A 22,505-nucleotide genomic window follows, 5' to 3' on the forward strand; every position below is an offset into this window, starting at 1 on the left:
CACGGTCAATGGTGTACATGTAAAAAAAAATTCAAAGTCCAAAATTCCGTATTTTTGGTCACTTTGTATAACCTACAAAAATATATTAAAAGCGATCAAAAAGTCCCATCAAAACAAATGGGTACCGATAAAAACTTCAGATCACAGCGCAAAAAATGAGCCCTCATACATCCCTGTATATGGAAAAATAAAAAAGTTATAGGGGGGTCAGAAGATGACAATTTTACACATACAAATTTTGGTGCATTTAGTTAGAAATTTTTAAGTAGTAAAATAAAATAAAACCCACATAAATAAGGTATCCTTGTAACCGTATGGACCTAACTAATAAAGACATGGTCTTGAAAGAACCCTGTGGTGCTCTCCCTTCACAGATATAAGATAATAATAATATTCACATGAAGAAAGAAAGGGCACTCACGGTTTTTCTTCCAGTTTAGACTTTATTTCGGAGGGCGTAACAGCAGCGGGACCGCCGTGCAAAACTTTAAGCCACGCAGGACCAGGTAAGGAGCATGTTGGTTATAGCTATTTCGCACCGTACAAGTACAATTGGTGATGCAAAAGAAAAAAAAGCCCTCATATGGGTCTGTATGTGCAAAATTGAAAGCATTATGATTTTTAGAAGGTGATGAGAAAAAAAAACGAAAGTGCAAAAACAGAAAAACCCTGCATCCTTAAGGGGTTAAACCACTCAAGTGTTGCTTTAGCAGTGTGTTTGGGGTCATTGTCCTGCTGGGAGATGAATCTCCATCCTAGCCTCAAATCATGCACAGAGTGGTTCAGGTTTTCTCAAGAATATCCCTGTATTTAGCATCATCCATCTTTCCCTTAACTCTGACCAGTTTCCCAGTCCCAGCTGCTGAAAAACATCCCCACAGCATGATGCTGCCACCACCATGTTTCACTGTGGATGGTGTTCTTTGGGTGATGTGATGTGTTGGGTTTGCGCCAGACATAGCGTTTTCTTTGATGGCCGTAAAGTAAAATTTTAGTCTCATCAGACCAGAGCACCTTCCTCCATACATTTTGGGAGTCTCCCACATGCCTTTTCGCAAACTCACAACGTGCCTTTTTGTTTTTAGCTGAAAGCAATGGCTTTCTTTTGGCCACTCTATGCCCAACTCTATGGAGCGTACAGCTTGTTGTTGTCCTATGTACAGATACTCCAGTCTCTGCTGTGGAACTCTGCAGCTCCTCCAGGGTAACCTTAGGTCTCTGTGTTGGCTCCTTGCCAGCCTGTGAGTTTTGGTGGGCGGCCGTCTCTTGCCAGGCTTGTTGTTGTGCCATGATCTTTCCATTTGGTTATTATAGATTTGATGATGCTCCTGAGGATCATTAAAGATTTGGATATTTTTTTTTATAACCTAACCCTGACTTGTACTGCTCAACAACATTGTCCCTTACTTGTTTGGAGAGTTGGCAAATTTATTAGGAACTGGTCACCTTTTAATACATTTATGCACTCAAAAGGGGCTGTCCGAAGATAAAACCTATTTTTAACTGTCTAATAAAGTGAACATATATTGGTAAATAAAGTTATTTACTACCTTTCTGTGATCTTTAATACTTTCCTTCTGCTTCTAATGTAAACTATGTGCTGTTATCTTCATCAGCCCAACTTCCTTTCTGGTAAGGACACTCTAGCCAGGCATTCAGCCAACAATATCTTTCACCTACAAAACCTTCTTGAATAAACCCCCTCCCACACAATGGGAGGGTGATAGAGTTAGCTGAATTCCTAGTTAGAGTGTACACATGAAGAGTATTACAGGATGTACACCAGGTAAGAAGTTGAGCTAATTAAGTTCACAAAACAGAAAGTTTGCATCAAAAGCATGAAAGGCCATAAAGTAATAAAATACCTTTATTTTTGACCCAGCCCTTGTTGGTAAGGTATCAGGTTTTATCGTGGGACAACCTATTTAAGCAGCTGCCCATAGGCCATGCTTTAAATTAAACTAGCATGTACCTGGAGTAAATTTCAGCTACAACTTAGCTGAATAAGAAACCCCCTTATATCTAACAAGGCATCATTTTTAGGGCTCGTTCCCATGGCAGTCTGTCCCTGTAAATTCATGCCCGTTCTGCAATCCGTTCGATACTTTTGCAAACGGCTGTAAAAAGGATCCCATTGTCAATGGGATTTTTTTTTTTACAGTCCTTTGTCACCCGTTTGCACCCTTTTGTTTCCTATTCAGTTTTTTTTTTTTGCGTGCAGTAATTTTTTTCTCCGTAAAGAAAAACAAAAAACGGAACAAAAATGGTTATAATAAATTTAGCATTGAAGTCTATGGTAAATGGATGAGCCTTTAAAGTCATCCATTTGCATCCATCCGTTTTTACTTCTTAGCATGCTCAGAACAAAAAAATAATTTTTTGGTTTATTATCTGAACAATAACGGATCCAAATGGATGCAAACAGATAACAGTTAGTTTGTCTGTTAAAAGAAAGGTCGGTAAACCTCAATAAGGGGGAGGAGAGCAGGACGGAAGACAACAGCCGTGTGAACCTAGCCTTAAATCTGTTGCTAAAAATAAACGTATCAAATTCTATACTTTTTTTTTTTATGTAGAGGTGAAACTATAATGATAACCAGTGCCGGCTCCCAATTTAAGTGAAAGGGAAAAGCTGTAATACCAGGGTACAACCCCTACCATATGTATGGTATTCTGCCTGGCAAGCAAGAGGGGCACAGCACCATGGCCCTTTCAGTCATCTAACTGGCAGGTGCCAGGAGTCAGAGTCATGCAGATCTGATATTGATTGATGGCCTAGTCTATAGATTTATCATTAATATTTGAGTCCAGTGCCAATTTAATTTATACATTTTCCAGTGGAACTAGTTTATAGAAGTTTGTAAAGGTTCTCTTACACAGTGCAGTTCTGCAGCTAAAACCAGGTGTGAATTAAAATGAATTATACCAGTGGGCCATAGACCTAGAGTGGCATACTCAGTGGCCACGAAAAACAAAAGGATGGGAGGTCTGTAGATACCACAAAGCTACACTTATTTTCTTACTTCACCCTTGCTGGGATAGACGTATTGGGGTTCCATGGGTTCAGACCGAATGCTCTCTAATGTCTATACCTGACCCTCGAAGTCTTCATGACGCACACATGGGGAGTCAAACCAACCCCTAACCTCTCCACTCACAGTACCAGGACTCTCCAGATGGGTTTATGATCACCATTTATGTGGGATTAAATCTGATTGCTATAGACTAGAATCTCCCCTTATCGTTTCTCACCTTAGTAATGATAGACCTAGATGTCTCTGCCTGTCTGCTGAGGGAGTTCATCAGATTTCACAATTGTAAATACTCTCCTCTCTTTTCGCTCCTACGTTCCATTTACCCTCCAGACAACTCTTTACTTGAGAATAAAGCATTTCCTTACATCAGGAGCCGCTACTTTGCCTTCGGTTAGCCCTACTCTTTTTTGTTATCTTACGTGCCATCTTAAAGTTGTTAAACCCATTTATGTCGAAATGGCCCACCATGCAGAGCTTAAAACTAGTACTTATATGAAGGCGTGGGAAATAGAATTGAACTGCACCGGAAGGCCTACAAGTTTACCTAATGCTCTTTGAAAGCCATTTCTCAGGTTGAGGCCATAGTGAAGTCCCACCTTCGGTGGTACTATATGCCCTCTGGATTAAGGTCTATGTACCCCTCCTGTTCGGATTTATGTTGGCGCAGCTGTACGCAAAGTGGCACTCTCTCTCATATTCTATGGTCATGTCCTTAACTGACCGCTTACTGGACAGCAGTTGAAAGACATCTGTACAGTAGTCGGCATTCCTGTCACTAACTCCTCAAATGGCTCTGTTGCTATTTGACCTACAAGTCTTTTCCCCTCAGGAGAGGCAGTTGGTATGCAAAATCATATTGTTGGTCAAGTTAGTCATTACCAGCCACTGGTAAGCCCCCCATTCCTCTGAACTAGCGGAATTAACATCCCTTATGCAACATTATCTATGTGTTGGAGGAGGTTTGGGCGAGGGTCACAGTTAAAGTTTATGCTATGTGGGGTTCCTGGAAATTAAGGGGCACAAACCAAACACCAACTGTTTTCACTACGGCATAATTCCTTTTCCATGTATACATGATTGTGCACTGTATAGTGTGATATGCTTATCTCGTGTTTTGCATTTGCCACTCCACCATAACTGTTTATTTATTTTTCTAAGTTCTGTCTACTATATGCAATCCATCTTTGTTTGAGTTACAGTTTGGATGATCTGCCCTGTTTATTGTTAGCATTTAGCAATCCATCCGAGATCAACCGAATTGCCATGCCTTGAGCATGCCGACTCCACAGTAGGATGATATTGCTTCTGTTAGGCGGTTCCCACTTTGTTATGCTCTGTTTCTTTGTTATTCTGTCATTACTCTACTGATATTGACACTGATTGTAATACGTGTTGCCTGTAATTTGCGAAAAACTTTTGAAATGTAAAATGAATTATATCATAAAAAAGAACAAATGCTTTGTCTGCATTATGATCCATGCCTGGTTTTGGCTTCAATACTGCACTGTGAAAAGCTCCCTAAAATTGACAGTTTCAATTCACACTGTAAATTAGAAATAATGATAACTGAGACAGTTGAATCTTTTTTTAATAAAGCACCAAAGCTCAGGTGTTTTGATTTCCAATAAAAAATAAATATTTATAAACAAAGACATGAGTTCAAGAACTACAATGTTTAAAACTTTCCAAAAAGCACATGCCTGTTAAGTAAAAACCAAGAAAACATATTACAAGAAAAAATTAACTCGTAATTTGTATCGGCTCCTCCTCAGTGAATACATTTACATGGGCTTTAAAAGGAAATTCTCCTTCTGTCCATCAAAACATGAAACAAGTTCTTTAGAACAGTTCAGTCTCCTCTGGCAATGAGATCCTCAATATAGGCGTCCAACTCATCGTCAGTATTTATGTCAATGTCCTAGAATGAAATAAAGAATTTTACGTTTTTTTAAGTTGACATCTGTAATGAGACAAATCATCATCTACAATTAACTTCTGAAGTAGAAAAGCCATATTCATAGGTGCATCTCTTCTTTTGGACCCAAGTTTGATCGTCGCATCTAAAGGGTAAATGCCGGCATTAGCTGTGAGTCCTGGCTGCCTATAGCAACCGGAACCCACTGGGTATGATGCGCGGTCACCTGCTGAGCGCGCGTCATACCTCAGGAGCCCCAAATGGACGTTAGTGACATGCGTCCACTTATTTGGTAATGACTTTGGAACGCTTTCACTTATGAAAGCGATTCGGAGACAGTTTTTTCGTGACATATTGTACTTTATTCTAGATTTTCTAGATTTTACATTTTCTGCTCATACAATAGTCATGCCGCACCAAATTAATTCACATCTACAATATGTCTACTTTATGTTCCCATCATTTGATAAACATTATTTTACTTTTTTAGAATGTTATAAGGTTTATAAGTTTAGCAGTAATTTTTCAGATTTTCAAGAAAATTGCAAAATCAGATTTTTCAGGGACCAGTTCAGTTCTGAAGTGGAATTGAGGTGCATGTGCACAAATCACCCCATTTTATAAACTGCACCCCTTAAAGTAGTCAGAATGACATTAAAGAAGTTTATTAACCCTTTAGGTGTTTCACAGAAATAAAAGCAAAGTGGAGGCGGAATTTAAATTTTTTATTTTTTTGTAGATTTTAATTTAATCTATTTTTTTTTCTGTAACACAGTAGGTGTTGACAAAGAAATACACCCCACAAGATTTATTCCCCGAATTCTGACATATTTAGAAATATCCCCTATGTGGCCTTTGTGCACTATGTGTCTCTCACACAGGCCTCAGACATGAAGGCGTGCTGTGTGGATTTTGGGGCATCCTTTTAGTTTAGGATATTTTGTTGGTATGATATAAAATTACAGGGGCCTTGGGGTGCAAAAATATTTTTGGGAGACAAGTTGACGCTTTCATTGGTACCATTCTGGGGTACATGTGACACTGATCGTTTTTTACTTTATTTTTTATGAGGTGGTATACATAAAAATATCTATTCTGCGGTAGTTTTTTTAGGTCGTTCATCATGCAGTATAAATGACATGTTAACGTTACACTGCAGGTTGATATGATTACGGCGATACCATCTTTATATATTTTTTTTATATTTTAGTTCATTTATGACATACAAACATGATTAAAAAAAAATATATATGTTTTTTAAGCTGTTGTATTCTGTGAGCTGTAACTTATTTTTTCACTGACGCAATTGTGTGAGGACTCTTTTTGCAGGACATGTTGATGTATTTGGGGGGACTATTTTTGGGGGTGTATTATAAACATATATACATTTATTTTATTATTTTTATATTTTTTCAAAAAAAAATTCTTTTATTTTTCACATTTTTATTCTTTATCACTTTATTAAAATTGTATTTTTTTTTTTTACTATTATACACATAATTACTATTATACACATCTGTACTCCATTGAATTATGCCTATGTCTGTCAGTACTGACAGGCATAGGATAGATCAGTTAGGAACTGATCGCTCATGTTGCCATGACAACAGAGGCCAGTGTCAGGCCTTCGGTTGCCATGGCAATCATCGTCACTCTGCTTTCACTTTGCAGAGAACCAATCCGTGACAGAGTGACTGACAGCAGCGTCTACAGGGTTAACTGCGCTCCGATCCTGAGTGCCTGCGGGTGGCCTCCTCCAATGGGGCCCCCCTCACCACCGATCTTTTCACTCAGTGAAGTTCCGGCGGAGAGGGGGAAGGAGGAGACCCCTGGCCAGATCCCTGCTATTGGTCCGCCTGTACTGATGGACCAATAGCAGTGATCGCCGTCCCGGGACTGCTGTGATTGGTCCCTGGCCGGCTTCAGGGAGGCTCAGCTGTGCAGCACAGCTGAGCTCAATAAACTGTCACAGCGCAGAGTTTATTTCCATCAGGTACATGTACGTAATGTTGCGGGAAGTCATCCCTTATCACGTACATGTACCTGATTTTGCATAAAGGGGTTAAGCAAAAAGAAAGGTCTTGAAACCTATAAAAGATACACAATGCCTTAAAAGGATCACATCTCACCTCTTGAACTTTCTGTAACAGAGATACAATGTTGGTCCTTAATTTTTGCAACTTCTCTTCAGATTCTTTGCATTTCTTTTCTGCACTGCGTTGCATCTCTTCAGAGGTTTTTGCGCGGAGGTCAGCACGGTTCTGATAAGAGTTGCACAAGTTCTGCAAGCCCACTTCATACTGCTTAAAGTAATCTTTCTAAAAAAAAAATTAAAAGAGTGAATCCTACATAAATTTGAATAAACAAAAAATACAGGTTTTGGTAAATTTTTTTACTTACTAGTGGAAAAGCTATAAGATCCTCAGCACTCATTGTACTTAGTTCACTCTTCGTTATAGGAAAATTGGGTGGTAAAAAATAACGTAAGCAGTTCCTGAAACAGAAAGAAATTGCATTGCGTCATATTATATTCACCACAAACCCTCATTATCAATTAAATAAAAGTCAAGCTCTAGGCACATTCTCAGTATTATTTTTCTGCTTCCATCTCATTGCTTAATTCAAGCACATGTCCACCAAAATGAGCCCAGTAGTCCTCTTCCATAGGGGTAAGTCTAACGTGCATTGTGGGTAAATTGTTTGAAGGACTTATAAGGGATTACATACAGGAATACATAGGGGATAATTGTATTATAAGTGATAGCCAGCATGGGTTTACTAAGGATAGAAGTTGTCAAACCAATCTAATTTGCTTTTATGAAGAGGTGAGTAGAAGCCTTGACAGAGGAATGGCTGTGGATATAGTGTTTCTGGATTTTGCTAAAGCGTTTGATACTGTCCCTCACAGACGTCTGACAGGTAAGTTAAGGTAAGGTAAGTTAAGTTCCATGTGCTTGGAAACTTTAGTTTGTAACTGGATTGAACACTGGCTCATGGATCGTATCCAGAGAGTGGTGGTCAATGATTCGTACTCTGATTGGTCCCCGGTTATTAGTGGTGTACCCCAAGGTTCAGTACTGGGCCCGCTGCTGTTTAATTTATTTATCAATGATATAGAGGATGGTATTAACAGCTGTTTCTATCTTTGCAGATGACACCAAGCTTTGTAGCACGGTACAGTCTATAAAGGATGTGCATAAGTTACAGGATGACTTGGATAGACTAAGTGTCTGGGCATCCACTTGGCAAATGAGGTTCAATGTGGATAAATGTAAAGTTATGCATCTGGGTACTAATAACCTGCATGCATCGTATGTCTTAGGGGGGATTAAACTGGCAGAGTCACTGGTAGAGAAGGATCTGGGTGTACTTGTAGATCACAGACTACAGAATAGCATGCAATGTCAGGCTGCTGCTTCCAAAGCCGGCAGGATATTGTCATGTATCAAAAGAGGCATGGACTCAAGGGACAGGGACACAATACTCCCCCTTTATAAAGCATTGGTACGGCCTCACCTGGAATATGCTGTTCAGTTTTGGTCGCCTGTTTATAAAAGGGACACTGCGGAGTTGGAAAGGGTGCAGAGACGCGCGACTAAACTAATATGGGGCATGGATCATCTTAGCTATGATGAGCGATTAAAGGAGTTACAATTGTTTAGTCTTGAGAAGAGACGTTTAAGGGGGGATATGATAAACGTATATAAGTATATTAATGGCCCATACAAAAAATATGGAGAAAAACTGTTCCAGGTTAAACCCCCCCAAAGGATGAGGGGGCACTCCCTCCGTCTGGAGAAGAAAAGGTTTAGTCTAAAGGGGCGACACGCCTTCTTTACCGCGAGGACTGTGAATTTATGGAACGGTCTACCTCAGGAACTGGTCACAGCAGGAACAATTAACAGCTTTAAAACAGGGTTAGATACATTCCTGGATCAAAATAACATTAATGCTTATGCAGAATTATAAAACTACATCCCTTTCCCTTATCCCCTTACACCCTTCCCTTCAATTTCCTGGTTGGACTTGATGGACGCATGTCTTTTTTCAACCATACTAACTATGTAACTATGTAACTATGTATGTACCCACCTTTAGTTTTTTAAGCCAAAACAAGGAATGGATTTAAGGTGTTATATATATATATTGTAACAATAGCGCTAAAGAACGGATGTGATGGTGTGCCCAATTCAGCTGCTATACTAAGGTATGAGTTCCCGAATATCATTTCGGTAGATCATGACAGCTGCTGAATGATATGGCCTATTTTTCCACTGCACACAACTTGTTATATATATATATATATATATATATATATATACATAGATACATACAAAAGCAGAGCTCACAGACATACCATCCCCGACAAAGGAAACTGTCTTTCAACTGTCTTTCAATTTCCGAAACGTGTTGAAAGTATTGTGGACCTCCATAGTTACCGTAGTGACGTCACAACATACAGTCCAATGCCACCGGACTAACCACGAACCGAGAAAGTCCCAGTTGAGACGCCGCTGGCCGGGGCATTCTCACGTCACCTCTCAAACCTTTGGACACCAGATTTCCTTTGGACCTAGCAGCTTCAGAACAACTATCACATGATAAACGCATCAAAACCGCAACGTGCAGGTGGGTTCGGAGGAACCGCCTGGCATTTTGGGCTTACAGCCTGAGCAGGCAAAGTAAGTGACCAGCGCAGTAGCAGCCTCCCGGGAAGGGGGGGGGGGGGGGTAGGTACTGGGGTCGGACATTAGGAAGCACTAGTAGGTCAGACGATCCACAGACAAGGAGTAATCTCCCCCAGGTGCCTGTGTCCGGAGAGGATCCTAGAAACAGCTGCAGGAACCGCAGCGGTGCCTGTGTCTCAGCGGGACAAAGAAGCAGAATGCCGGCAGAGGGAAGCACTGGATCACATTGAACATCCCCCCCCCCCCCCCCCCCCGGAAAGAAGGGGAGGAGAAACTGTTGAGGAAATATTAACCCCCAATATACTTACCACAAGGGACCTCAATACTCACCCTGAGGGACCTCCGTACCCAGGCGTCTTCGACCAGCTGGTGCCACCTGCCTTTAGCTGCCATGGCGAACAGGGTCGAATGGGGGACCCGGACCCTAGGTACACCACCAGGCGCTGGCTGCTGGCGAGGAGGGGTTAACGGCCCATCCATGATGCACCGTGCCCCTAGCTCGCATGTGGGGGATCAGGCAGCGCCATGCTCCTGTCGCCCCACGCTAGATAAAACAAAAAAAGGCAGAGAAAGTCTAAACTGAACCTGAAACTAGGAAAAAAAACTAAAGAAAGAGCAGGTCTGGAGAGCTCCAGAGCTGCGTCTAGCCTCCTCTGACACTGAGCTAAAACTGAGTTGCTCAGAGCCAGGAGGCGGGTATATCCTACCGGGAGGAGCCAGCCTTCTTTTGTTTTTTGCCTAGTGTCAGCCTCCTAGTGGCAAGCAGCATATACCCATGGTCCTGTGTCCCCCAATGAAGCGCTCGAGAAATACACATATAAGAACAAAATAACGGACATTAAAGGCAACTTGTGCTACTGGAACTTGGCAACTTGGGCGACTAGGACTTGGCACACCAGGATGTATATGTACATCCTGAGTCCTGTCGCAGGAGCTGCACTCACATCATAGACCACGAGTCCTAGCTGCTACTAGCAGCCAGGGACCGCTGGTAATGGCGGACATCAGTGATCACGCTGATGTTCGCCATTAACCACTCAGATGCAGTAATCAATATTGATTGCGGCATCTGCAGCAATGTGGTAGTTTCAATGGCTGATCAGATCGCCTGTGGCACGACCAGCCAAAATAATCAGATGGGGGTCTCCTCACCTGCCTCCTGCTGTCATCACGGGGCCTTCGAGCAGGCCAGAGATCACAGATAACACTAAATTAGTATTTTAAATCTAAAAAGATAAATTAATAAATAGTCCCCTGTGGGGACTAAAAAAAATAAATCTGAAAATGTAAAGTGAATAAGTCCCTCCCCCAAGAGAATAACATTTTAAAATAAAATAAAAAAAAAAAAAAAAAAGTAATCAAAAAGTCACATACGCAAACGTGGAACCAATGAAAACTACAAATCACAGCACGACAAATAAGCCTGCATGCAGACCCATATACGAAAAAATGTCAAAGTTATAGGGAATAATAATTATAAGAATAGGGCAATTTTAAACATACTATTCTTTAAACATACTCAAAGGTTTATTTTTATTTTTTACAGCAGTACAATAATAGTAAAGTGTGTAAAGATGGGTATCATGGGGGTGTGTGCGGACTTTTAGAGTACTTTTCAGGGCTGAAGTAAATTGGTGTGGGTTAGTGTGTTAAGGACGGAAGCTGCGACTTTTGTGCAACTTTCAGAGAAAAGTTGCACATCATGAATCAATCACCACTGCATAAAACTAGTCTAAAGCACTGCACATGGTAGTTCACTTTCATATATGATTTATAGCAAAAGTCACACAAAAGTTGCAGGAGAAGTGACTGAGACTTTTGATGCAACAATTTTAAAAAGAAAAAAAAAAAAAGAAAAAAGATCTAAAAAGCTTGATGAATTCCCCTCAGTGACTACATTTGGGTCATTTTCCTAGTGTACACATGCTTGTAATTGGATCCAAAAGCACGGCACACAACACGTAACTAGCTTACACCATATGGGTCATCAGAAAACAGAGAGCTGCAAAGAGAAGAAGCACTGAACTGGTGGCAACGGCTGTAGGGACGACACAAACCGTAGTCAAGTAAGACCAGATACACTTAAATGGAGTACTCCAGCGACAATTCACTTATCCTATCCACAGGATAGAGGATAAAGTAGCTGATCACAGGGGGTCCGACCGCCGGGACCCCTGCGATCTCCAGGACCCCGCATTTTTCCCTGAGGGGCGCGTGTTGTCTACCAGTAGATGGCACATGATCAATTTATTTCTATGGGAGTGCCAATGATGCCCGAGTTCTGTACTCTGCCTTTTTGATGCTCCCATAGAAATGAATGGAGCCCGTGCCATCTGGAGCCCATGCTCCTCATTGAGCACCGGGTCCCGACTCGGAGATAGTGGGTGTCCCAGCAGTCGAACCCCTCGTGATCAGCTACTTATTCCATATCCTGTTCATTTTTGCCATAGTTCTCCTCTAAGGGTAGGGACATGTGCTGTATTTCGCTGCTTATTTTGCTGCATATTTTCCACAGCTGATTTTGCTACTCATTGACTTCAATGGGTAGGAAAATATACAGCAGCAAAATACAGCACATGTGACCCTACCCTTAGTCTGATAGGCGGCTAGACTCCACAGCCATAGAATGTGATGCTGTATGATGCCATCATGGGGACACAATTTTGAGCAGCACAGGAAACAGACTGCAATCATGTTGTGTTGTTTCTGGTATATAGTCTCTGAACTTCAACTTACCGAAGCACTTGAGTAAGTTGTTCCACAGGAGCAAGGCAAGCACTTGGCTCTGTTGTATCTGGCTCTATTCGGGTGTTATCAGAGGTAGAAGGCTCTGCCTGTTGGGTATCCGGTGTCTCTCGTTCTGGTGACGGTGGCCTCATGAGTCTCACATCATCACTACCTTTCTCTACCCTGAAATCACATATTATTATGTACATTTATAGTGTTGATCAAAAACAGGATGTATTTTAAAAATTTTGATATATTTATCGATAGCAATATGAAAAAAAAAAAAATTGGTAAACCTGGCTAAACACCCCCACTCTAGTCAGTGCTTACTGATGCCTAAATAGACCTTTTGGTGTGGGTGGTAGGGAACCTCTCACTAATATTAAGGGTATGTTCACACTACGGATTATGAACGGAATCTCCGCTCGCAGAATTCAACGAGCAGAGATTCCATTCTGGCGGTAGGACTGCGCGGCACTGCACCATCACCATTGAGGGCTATGCCGTGTTCGCGGACTTCCGCGCAAAGAATGAACATGTTCTTTCTTTGCACGGAACAATTTCAGCGGCTGAAATTCCGCAGTGTGAACGGGTCTCACGGAAACCCATTCACACTGATGTTTATGTTCACAGCATGTAATTCCGTTCGTCAGCGGAATACCACAGGAATTACGTAGCGTGAACATACCCTACCTCTAACTAATATTGGTTAACCTATATGTTTAGTGCTGATATGTCTATTTATTGGGCTGAGAGTTATGGCAGAGTTATGGCAGAACAAGCTCCCTACTGCTGCTGCCGTAGCTCTGTGTATCCCCTTGTGACTGCCAAGGAGAAATCCACATATACGAGCAGACACACAGAGCTACGGCAGCAGCAGCAGGGAGTTCAATCTGGCTTAACTCTGCATGTGCTGGCAGTGCAACCGCGGCATCAAATACGCTGCGGATGTGCTCCAGTGTAAAGGTATGCTAAGGGAAAACCCCAGCAGGAAACTTGCAGAAGACCGACCCAAGTGAACGTACCCTAAGGCTGCACTTCCACAGTGCAGTTTTTGCTGCAGCTTTGAAGCCAAACTTAGGTGTGGATCATAATGACTGCAAAGAACAGATGCCACTCCTGTTTTCAGATGGTTTAAAAAAGCAAAAAAAATAGTAGCATCTGTTCTTTAACCCTTTCCCGCTATAGGGCATATGGGAAGGGGGACCAGCATCAGAGTGGGATTGTGACATTAGCCAGGAGCCTCATCTAATAGCCTGCAGCGGCAATGGCCACTGCTAGGCTGTTAATGCTTTAGAACCTGCAGTCAAAGCTGATCGCAGGACCTAAAGCCAGTCACTGTTTGTTGGCGGTTGGTGAAAGGTGCTGATCGGGATCACTGCAAGATAATCACAAGGTCCCAAAGGTCCCAGCTTACATGACGACCTGGCGGTCCCTACTTGCCTCCATGCTGTATGATGTCTTCTCTGCCTGCTGTGGCAGTGCAGAGAACAACGATTAATGTTGTGCAATAGTACAGCATTGAACAGTGTTAGCAATCTAATGATTGCATGTTATAGTCCCCCCCCCCCCCCCCCCCAAAAAAAAAAAAAAAAAAAAAAAGCATAATAAAATGTAAAAGAAAAAAGAAAGTAATAAATGTGAATTAATCCCCTTCCCAATAAAAGTTTAAATCACCCCCCTTTTCCAAATAAAATAATTTGAAAAAATAAACATATACATATGCGGAATTGCCAGAAATTCTTAAAAAAATGTTTAACATAAAACTTGATCTAAACAATAGATCATTCTCTTTAACGTTCCCTCTACTCTTCTGAAAAAGTGCAGGCGTATATCTTTGCAGCATGACGTTTCCTGCTTATTATGATTGTTACAGGGGTTAAATCAGAAATAAAACATGTAACTTGTTAAAACTGGACAAGAGGCAACAATACATAGTTTATAGTCTAATAGTTTATATAGGAAACACTACCATCGATCACGTGGCGTCGTATCTGTTGGCACATAATCAAACTTCACTTTCCAGCGAACAGCATGTTTTCCAGCTTCTACAGCAGTAACACGTCCTGTGAACCACTCCTTGTTTACGCGCACTTCTACATGTAAACCTTTATCTGAAGAAAATTCAAAGGATTAACAGCTAAATGGTCATTGTCATTAGAAAGCAAGTTCCACTGCTTCAATAGTTAATGTGACAACAAGCATCTTTCCCCAAAAAATTATATGTATGTACTAAAATGTAACCTATTTTTGATTGAGTATTAACCCAAACGTAATTTTACAAATGGAATAAATGGTTGCTAAGTAAACAAATCTAACAGTACTCTACTGAATAAATGTTGATCAGTTAAATACTTTTTACTCGACAAAGGCCGCGTTCCCACATGCAGGTAAGTGCAAGCGGCCTTAATCGCACCCCAATGTGTTCACCAATGATGTTGCAGGGATTACCGTAACTACTGGTGAACATATGGGGGGGTCTAGTTTTAGCCGTGTGAGGGGACAAGGCAAAATGGAGAAAGAAAAGAAAGAAAAACAGGAATGCATACATTCAAAGTTTCATCAGTTACCTTTCTGTGCTGCTTTAGTGGATACAATATCATCCACATCTGGGCTGTCCAACTGCAATGATTGCAATGACACATTTGAGTCATGAGAAGAGTCAGAGAGTGCATGCAGAACCTGCTCAAAAAAATACAAGACATGATATGTGGTGAGTAATATAAAGTGAGCCATACTCAGCTTATTGGTTCATAAACAAGTACATTTGGTTATTTTCTAATATTTCTGGTAGTTATTGTAAAACGTAAATGAAATCCAATTAAAGGAAAACTGTCAGCAAGTTCACCCACACTAAATCTAATACATTGGGTTATAGTGTGGGTGAACAGAAGTCCATACAGGGGTCACTTACATTTTTTTTGTTGGGTTGCCGCAGAGTTTTCTTCCTGTAATTCACCCCCTTTAGATGCGCTCTGCAGGCAGGTCCCCCACCGGCAGTCATACTTTGGGTCCCGGAGGAAGGGGCCTAAGCCCTCCCCCTTAATCGCATATGCATTTTCTTCAACTCCACATCCTAGTGAAGTGTAGTCACATGCCCCCTGAGCGCAGGCGATGAAGATTTTACGCAGCTGTCAAGACCTGATGACGTGAGAGCTGTGTGTCCCTGGGGAGCACTCTGCGCAAGGTAACTGCGCATGCGCCGGGCCCTCGCTACTCCGGACTTCTGTTGAGCACTCCCCAAGGACGCACAACTCTCATTTCATCAGGATGTGACCGCCACGTAAATACTTCAGCGCCTGCGCTTTGCATGCAGAGCGAAGCCCTCAGGGGGCGTGTGACTACACGTCCCTAGGACATGGAGTTGAAGAAAATGAATATGTGATTAAGGGGGAGGGCTTAGGCACCTTCCTCCGGGACCCAAAGTATGACTGCCGGTGGGGGACATTCCTGCAGGGGGACTTTACAGGACAAAAACTTGTCTGAAACCCAACAACCCCTGTATGGACTCCTGTTCACCCACACTATTACCCAGTGTATTGGGTTTAGTGTAGGTGAACGTGCTGACAGTTTTCCTTTAAACGATGTTCCTGATGTTTCAGTAGGAATTTTAGAGTATAGGTATTTTTTTTGTTTTTGTGGGGGGGGGGGGGGGCTTGGGGGGAGGGCCAGTGCAGTTTACATGTTATCTTCATTCTGTAGGTCAATACAAATTACAATGATACTCATGTACAGTTTTTATGTTATACTATAAAAAAATTCTAACTTTTTTAAACAAAATAATTAATTATAATTGCCTTTTTGTCATCCCCTAAAACTTTTTTATTTTGCTGTCTAAGAGGCAGTTTGAGGCCTCATTTTTTACACAGCGATCTGTAGTTTTTATCTTTACAACAACTTTCGCATGTGACTTTTGATTACTTTTTTTTTAATATAACTTTTTTTCTGAGATGTGAGCAAAAAAAAATCTGCATTTTGGACTAGTGTTTATTGTTTACCATATGGGATCAGTAATGTTACATTTTAATAGTTCAGACAATTCTGCATGCCTTTATACCATTATATACCATTTCATTTTTTAGAAAAATGGGAAAAGGGAGGTGATTTGAATTTTTATTAGGAAAAGGGTGTCTGTGGCAGACCAAGAAAATCGATCGCCCCCTAAGACCACCCCTTCCCCTTGGAGTGCTGATCGGAGAGATGGCAGGCACCACTCCTGTCACAAAACAACATCAGAAGGATTTCTGAGGTCAGCCATTCATTATAAGGGTCACCTTCTCGCTGTCTGCACTCGCCTAATACGGTAGCTTTACTGCACTGCATGATGTACATGTATGGCACAGTGCACCAAGTACCAGGTAGTCATGCCATTAACATTAATGACACAGTGAATTACATTTTTACCTACTTACCTTCTAAAATTCATAAATATTTCAATTTACAGATCCATACGAGTTTTGTTATTTGTAATATTTGGGGGGCTTCTTTGTTATGTCATTCACAGTTTTCAGCTTGGCATGATTAAGACAATACCCAAATTGTATAGTTTCTGTCATGTTTTAATTAATTAAAATTAATGTTTTAAAATGGCAACCATTTGGCCAAAATCTGATTTTTGATCACTCTTTTTTTCCACTTCTGGGATTTGAAAATGACCAAATTACAGAATTTCTGCAGTTTCTGCGTGCATGCCATTCACTGTGTGGGTTCAATAATATTATATTTTTGTAGTCTGGACAATTCTGCAAGGGTCCTAGCGACGTGGAGTCACATGCCCCCTGAGCGCTGTGTTCTGTATACAGAGCGCAGGCGCTGAAGATTTTACACAGCTGTCACGTCCTGATGACGTGAGAGCTGTGTGTCCCCGGGGAGCACTCTGCGCAGTGTAACTGTGCATGCGCCGGGCTCTCGCTACTCCTGACTTCTGTTAAGTGCTCCCCGGTGACGCACAGCTCTCACTTCATCAGGACGTGACAGCCACGTAAAATCTTTGGCACCTGCGCTCTGCATTATGAAGATAAGGGTGATTAAAACTTTGAATATGAAAGCGGTTCATTTATCAGGCAGTTACCAGGACCTTTATGAGCCATTAATAGATGGCTCACGCAAAACAATGCAGGACAGATACAGGGAGATCTTTGCTCTATTGATGGTGGGCGGTGCATTATCGGCAAGGTAATTGCTGATACCAATAACGTCCAAAATTGTGAATATCGGCCGAAAAATATCGGCCAAACCGATAATCGGTTGATCTCTAGTACTGACTGGCATTTTTCAAAGCTTTAGATATGTTTTCATATCCTTTTCCATCCCAGGGAAGCATCAGCATCAAGCCTGCTCAGTCCACATGTTAGCCAACAAACTCATTGGCCCAAATTTATCAAACTGTGTGAGAGAAAAAAAATTGAGTGATTTACCCACAGCAACCAATCACAGCTCAGCTTTCACTTTACCAGAGCTCTTTAGTTGAGCTGTGATTGGTTGCTGGGGGAAAAATCACTAATATTTTCTATCACACAGTTTGATAAATCTGGACTATTTATACAGACATTAATTGCAATTTAAAGGCACATCTGTAAGAAATTAACCTGTGTATCACCTTGAGTCTGTCACAGGGCCAAACATTCAGGTGTATGTAAATTTTTGATCAGGGCCATTTGGGTGATTTCTGTTATTATAATTTAAAAAAGGAGGAAAACAACTATGTGACAATAAATACATTTATACTTTTACTACCTCAAATAAAAATAAGCACAAAAAGACCAGTCTGACATGGTAATAATATGGCCATATTTTCAGAATTACAGTCAAGTCTCAGTCTGACTGTAGTTCTGATGACCCCAAGTTGACAGCATGATCGTGATCTAGGATTAAGTGCATCTGGGATGCTGTCAATTTTGGTCATTACACCAGCCATTGGGCTGGAAATTGCAGCCATAACCCTAACGTAAAAATGTGGCTGTATTATCCTCATGTGTGTCCAGCTTAAAAGTCAAACTATATTGCAATTCTCTAATAAATAAGCAAACGTTCATAAAAAGATAATTTTGATTATTTACTACCTTAACAACTTCTTCATTCAGATCTTTTTTCTCCCGTTTCACTACAATTAGCTTTGATCTTTTAGCCTTTTCAGGTTTCCGAGAAGAGACTGGCTCCTTCTCCTCCTCCTCCTCCTCCTCTTCTTCTTCTTCCTCATCATCAATCACTATCTGCTGTGAACTTCTCTTTCGCCCACTGCTTACCTGATTTTAGAATCAAAATAATAATGAATAATATAGTAAGATGTAAAGACATAAGCTGTTAGAGGATCACTTTTCTTTTAAGTAGGCTTGTACTATAATCTTTGATGGGATCGGAGGTAAAAAAAAAAAAAAAGGTATCTGAGGCAAGGAAAATAAAGGATTAATTCACATCTTGTTGCAGTTGCTCAATGCATTTTCTTGCATGAATGTAGAACTAGATCCAAAATTAAGAAGTATAAGGCTATAGGGCAGTTATGGCGAACCTATGGCACACCGAGCCCCCTCTGTGGGCATGCGGCCATAGTTCGCCATCAGCCCATTCGGGACATCCCTGTGTCCCGAAAGATCTTTTCGGGACACAAGGATTCCCCGGTTACCTTTCTATGGCCCCGTGTTAACTTTCAAAAGGCAGGGGCCGCTGGGAGGAAGCGCACGCAGGGACGTCACTGATGTCCCGGGCGTGCGCCCATAGCTACAGCAGAGCGGAGCAGCGAGGAGGAGGACGCGCGCGCATGGTAAGTTACCTGTATGTTGCATGCCATCTTCAGTGTTCTGACCGCCACTCTTCCGATCCCGGGACCTACTGCTATGGCCTGTAGGCCATAGCAGTAGATTGTGACCCCGGAGCGTTGGTCGGAACACTGAAGTGGGCAGTACACGGAACACTGAAGTGGGCAGTACACAGGCATACAGCCTCCAGCCATACACTGTATATGGCTGAAGGCTGTATGTCTGTGGGGGAACTATACTGCATCTAATGTTGGGAACTGTACTGCACCTAATGTTGGGAGCTATACTGCACCTAATGTGGGGGGACTTATACTGCCAGCCTAATGTGGGGGAACTGTGCTGCCAATCTAATGTGTTTGGATCATTGAACTCTGTTGTGTTCTTTTAAAACAAAAGATGTTAATTAGTTATGGCAACTGTATGAGTTGTTTTTTCTAAACTTGAACCTCGGTATTCTGATTTAATTGCTGTGCTGGCACTTTGAGGGAAAAAAAAGTTGGCTTGCATTGCAGTTTGGGCACTCGGGCTCAAAAAGGTTTGCCATCACTACTATAGGGCGACTTTGATCATGTTACGTCACATGTAATGTTAGTGAATGGTGTCGTATGCTACATATTGTGACTTTTTTCAATGGTTTTTTGACATCAGTGAACTTAATTCAAGTTGCATGCGACTGTGACTTTGCTGCTTCTCAGTTATTTTGCCATTTTCAGTCAAGTTGCAAGACAGCAAGTCCCACAAAATATTTTGGCTGCAAAAGTTGAATGAGACTTGCTCTTGTGCAACATGTGTAGCCCTAGCCTAAAGATTTTCCTTCCGCATGCTTAGGATTAAGTTCTTGATTTGACTAAAGGTAAAAAAAATAATAATAATAAAAATAAAAAAAATAACTGTTCACAGATATAACTAAAGTAACTATCCAAAACCAAAAATTTATATTTTCTTCATTATTTTAGCCCTAGTTTACCTCATTAGGCACTTTAAAGTTTCTAACACATAACTTTCAGATAGACAGGCTATTTATAAGTCTTATAGGGGAGATTTATCAAAACCTGCCCTAAGGAAAAGTTGCTGAGTTGCTCATAGCAACCAATCAGATCGCTTCTTTCATTTCTCAGAGGCCTTTTCAAAAATGAAAGAAGCAATCTGATTGGTTGCTATGGGCAACTCAGCAACTTTTCATCTGGACAGGTTTTGATAAATCTCCCCCATGGTGCTCATACACTTTCTACTAAAGTCAGAGTGACAGATTATTTTCAAGAGTGTAGTCACACATACAGTATCCTGCACATATTTGATGCGCAGGATTTGAAGCTGTGTTCAGTCATTTAGTTTACATTGAACTCTGCACCATAAAATCTGCAGCTTCAAATCCTGCGCATCAAATATGTGCAGGATACTGTATGTGTGAATAGACACTTAAGGTAGGGTCACACGAAGAGCATCCACAGTGAATTTCATACTGCAGATATGCTGACATCAGTCACAAGAGCGAGCTCCCTGCTGCAGCTGGGAAATCTGCCACTATGAGCATATACATAGAGCTACCCAGCAGAAACAGGGAGCTCGCTCTTGTGACTGCCATCGGCACATCTGCAGCAGGACATACGCTGCAGATGCGCTCTATGTGGCCCTACCCTTAAGCAGTAGTTTTTAGGGATGTAAGAAAAAAATCGATTCTCGCGATAATCGCGATTTTTCATTTGCCGAAACAGAATCGATTCAAAATATTTTTGAATCGATTCTTTTAGGGATGTGGAATTTTCATCTGCGGACGCCCGAGACAGCATGTCATGTCCCGGGCATCAGGAGATAAAAGTTCCACATTTGTGGAGCCGGGCAGGCCGGATCTGACACGGCGTCGCTCTGGGTGTATGGAGCGGGCTCCGACTCGTGCCCGCTCCGTACTATGCGACCCCCGGCTGATTTCAGTAGCCGGGGCCGCCGCTAATAGCCAGCATGCGGCAATCGCCGCGGCTGGCTATTAAAGGAGTATCCGGTGCGCACTTTTCTCATTTTATCCTATCCAGGCTGCAAAATAAAACGCACTTTATCTTACCTGCCAACGAGCCCCCGGAGCTCCGGTACAGGTGTTCGGTCCCCGGGCTGTATTCTTCTTACTTCCTGTTAGTCCGGCACGTCACATGGAGCTTCAGCCTATCACTGGCCGCAGCGATGTCCCGCCTCCGCTGGTGATAGGCTGAAGCTCCATGTGACGTGCCGGACTAACAGGAAGTAAGAAGAATACAGCCCGGGGACCGAACACCTGTACCGGACTGTACCGGAGCTTCGCGGGCTCGTTGGCAGGTAAGATAAAGTGCGTTTTATTTTATTTTGCAGCCCGGACGGGATAACATGAGAAAAGTGAGCACCGGAGTACTAGATCGCCGCTGTCAAAGCTGACAGCGGCGTCTATTGGGATCTATGAATGCTCCCAGGTGGGCGATATATCGCGATGTATCGTCACCTAGACGGTATCGCGATATATCGGGATATATCGAATCGCCACACTGGTATCGCGATTCGAATCGAATCGCCAAATTCTTGGCGATTCACACCCCTAGTAGTTTTACTCTGCTGAAACCTACTTAGTGTGATCCCTGCTGCAGACTAAAGACAACCATAAAAAAATGGAATAGTAAAAATATTTGTTTTTGCAGGTCCTCCCAAAGAGACCATGGATCACTGAAGCAAAGCCATAGTGTGCTTAAAAAGGGTACTCCGGTGGGATACAATTTTTTTTCTAATCAACTGGTGCCAGAAAGTTAAACAGATTTGTAAATTACTTTTATATAAAACATTTTTTCCCAGTCTGACCACAGTGCTCACTGCTGACACCTCTGTCAGGGTCCGGAACTGTCCAGAGCAGGAGAGGTTTGCTATGGGTGATTAGTTCCTGACACGAACAGAGATGTCAGCAGAGAGCACTCTAGTCAGACAGAAAAGAACTATAGAACTTCCTCTGGAGCATACAGCAGCTGATAAGTACTGGATATGAAGTAATTTACAAATCTGTTTAACTTTTTGGCACCAGAACACATAATGTAAGTCTTTATTTACGTATACAATAACTTCTTAGGGACAACGGACATAAAATGTACATCTTGGTATCCTGGTACTTAAAGGGGGACTTTCAGGGGACTACAGAGGAAATTCTTTTCTTTTTGGATTTCTTTTCTGTCACGACCACAGTGATCTCTGCTGACACCTCTGTCCATTTTAGGAACTGTCCAGAGCAGCATATGTTTGTTATGAGGATTTTCTCCTTCTCTGGACAGAGGTGTCAGCAGAGAGCACTGTGCTTGTGACAGAAAAGATATCCAAAAAGAAAAAAGAACTTCATGTGGAGCATACAGCAGCTGATAAGTACTGGAAAGATTAAGAT

At 41.8% G+C, this 22,505-nt stretch overlaps 1 protein-coding gene across 7 annotated transcripts in view; it reads right to left on the reverse strand.

Annotated features, from left to right (window-relative positions):
- Nucleotides 1–4,606: 4,606 nt before the first annotated feature.
- The window catches only part of MORC2 (MORC family CW-type zinc finger 2), a 92,553-nt gene continuing 74,654 nt past the window's right edge, over nt 4,607–22,505 (reverse strand). For 6 of the 7 annotated variants that reach the window (XM_056528623.1, XM_056528622.1, XM_056528621.1 and 3 more), the window contains 7 exons: nt 18,428–18,610; nt 14,936–15,047; nt 14,338–14,479; nt 12,375–12,548; nt 7,351–7,444; nt 7,080–7,268; nt 4,607–4,953 (listed from right to left, as the gene is read on the reverse strand). In XM_056528623.1, the coding sequence (XP_056384598.1) occupies nt 4,885–4,953; nt 7,080–7,268; nt 7,351–7,444; nt 12,375–12,548; nt 14,338–14,479; nt 14,936–15,047; nt 18,428–18,610 (963 nt within the window). In that variant the 3' untranslated portion in view covers nt 4,607–4,884. The remainder of the gene's footprint in view (nt 4,954–7,079; nt 7,269–7,350; nt 7,445–12,374; nt 12,549–14,337; nt 14,480–14,935; nt 15,048–18,427; nt 18,611–22,505) is intronic. The other variant, XM_056528624.1, reaches the window with a different exon arrangement.

Source organism: Hyla sarda, chromosome 1 (assembly GCF_029499605.1).
Source record: "Hyla sarda isolate aHylSar1 chromosome 1, aHylSar1.hap1, whole genome shotgun sequence".
NCBI classification, from domain to species: domain Eukaryota; kingdom Metazoa; phylum Chordata; class Amphibia; order Anura; family Hylidae; genus Hyla; species Hyla sarda.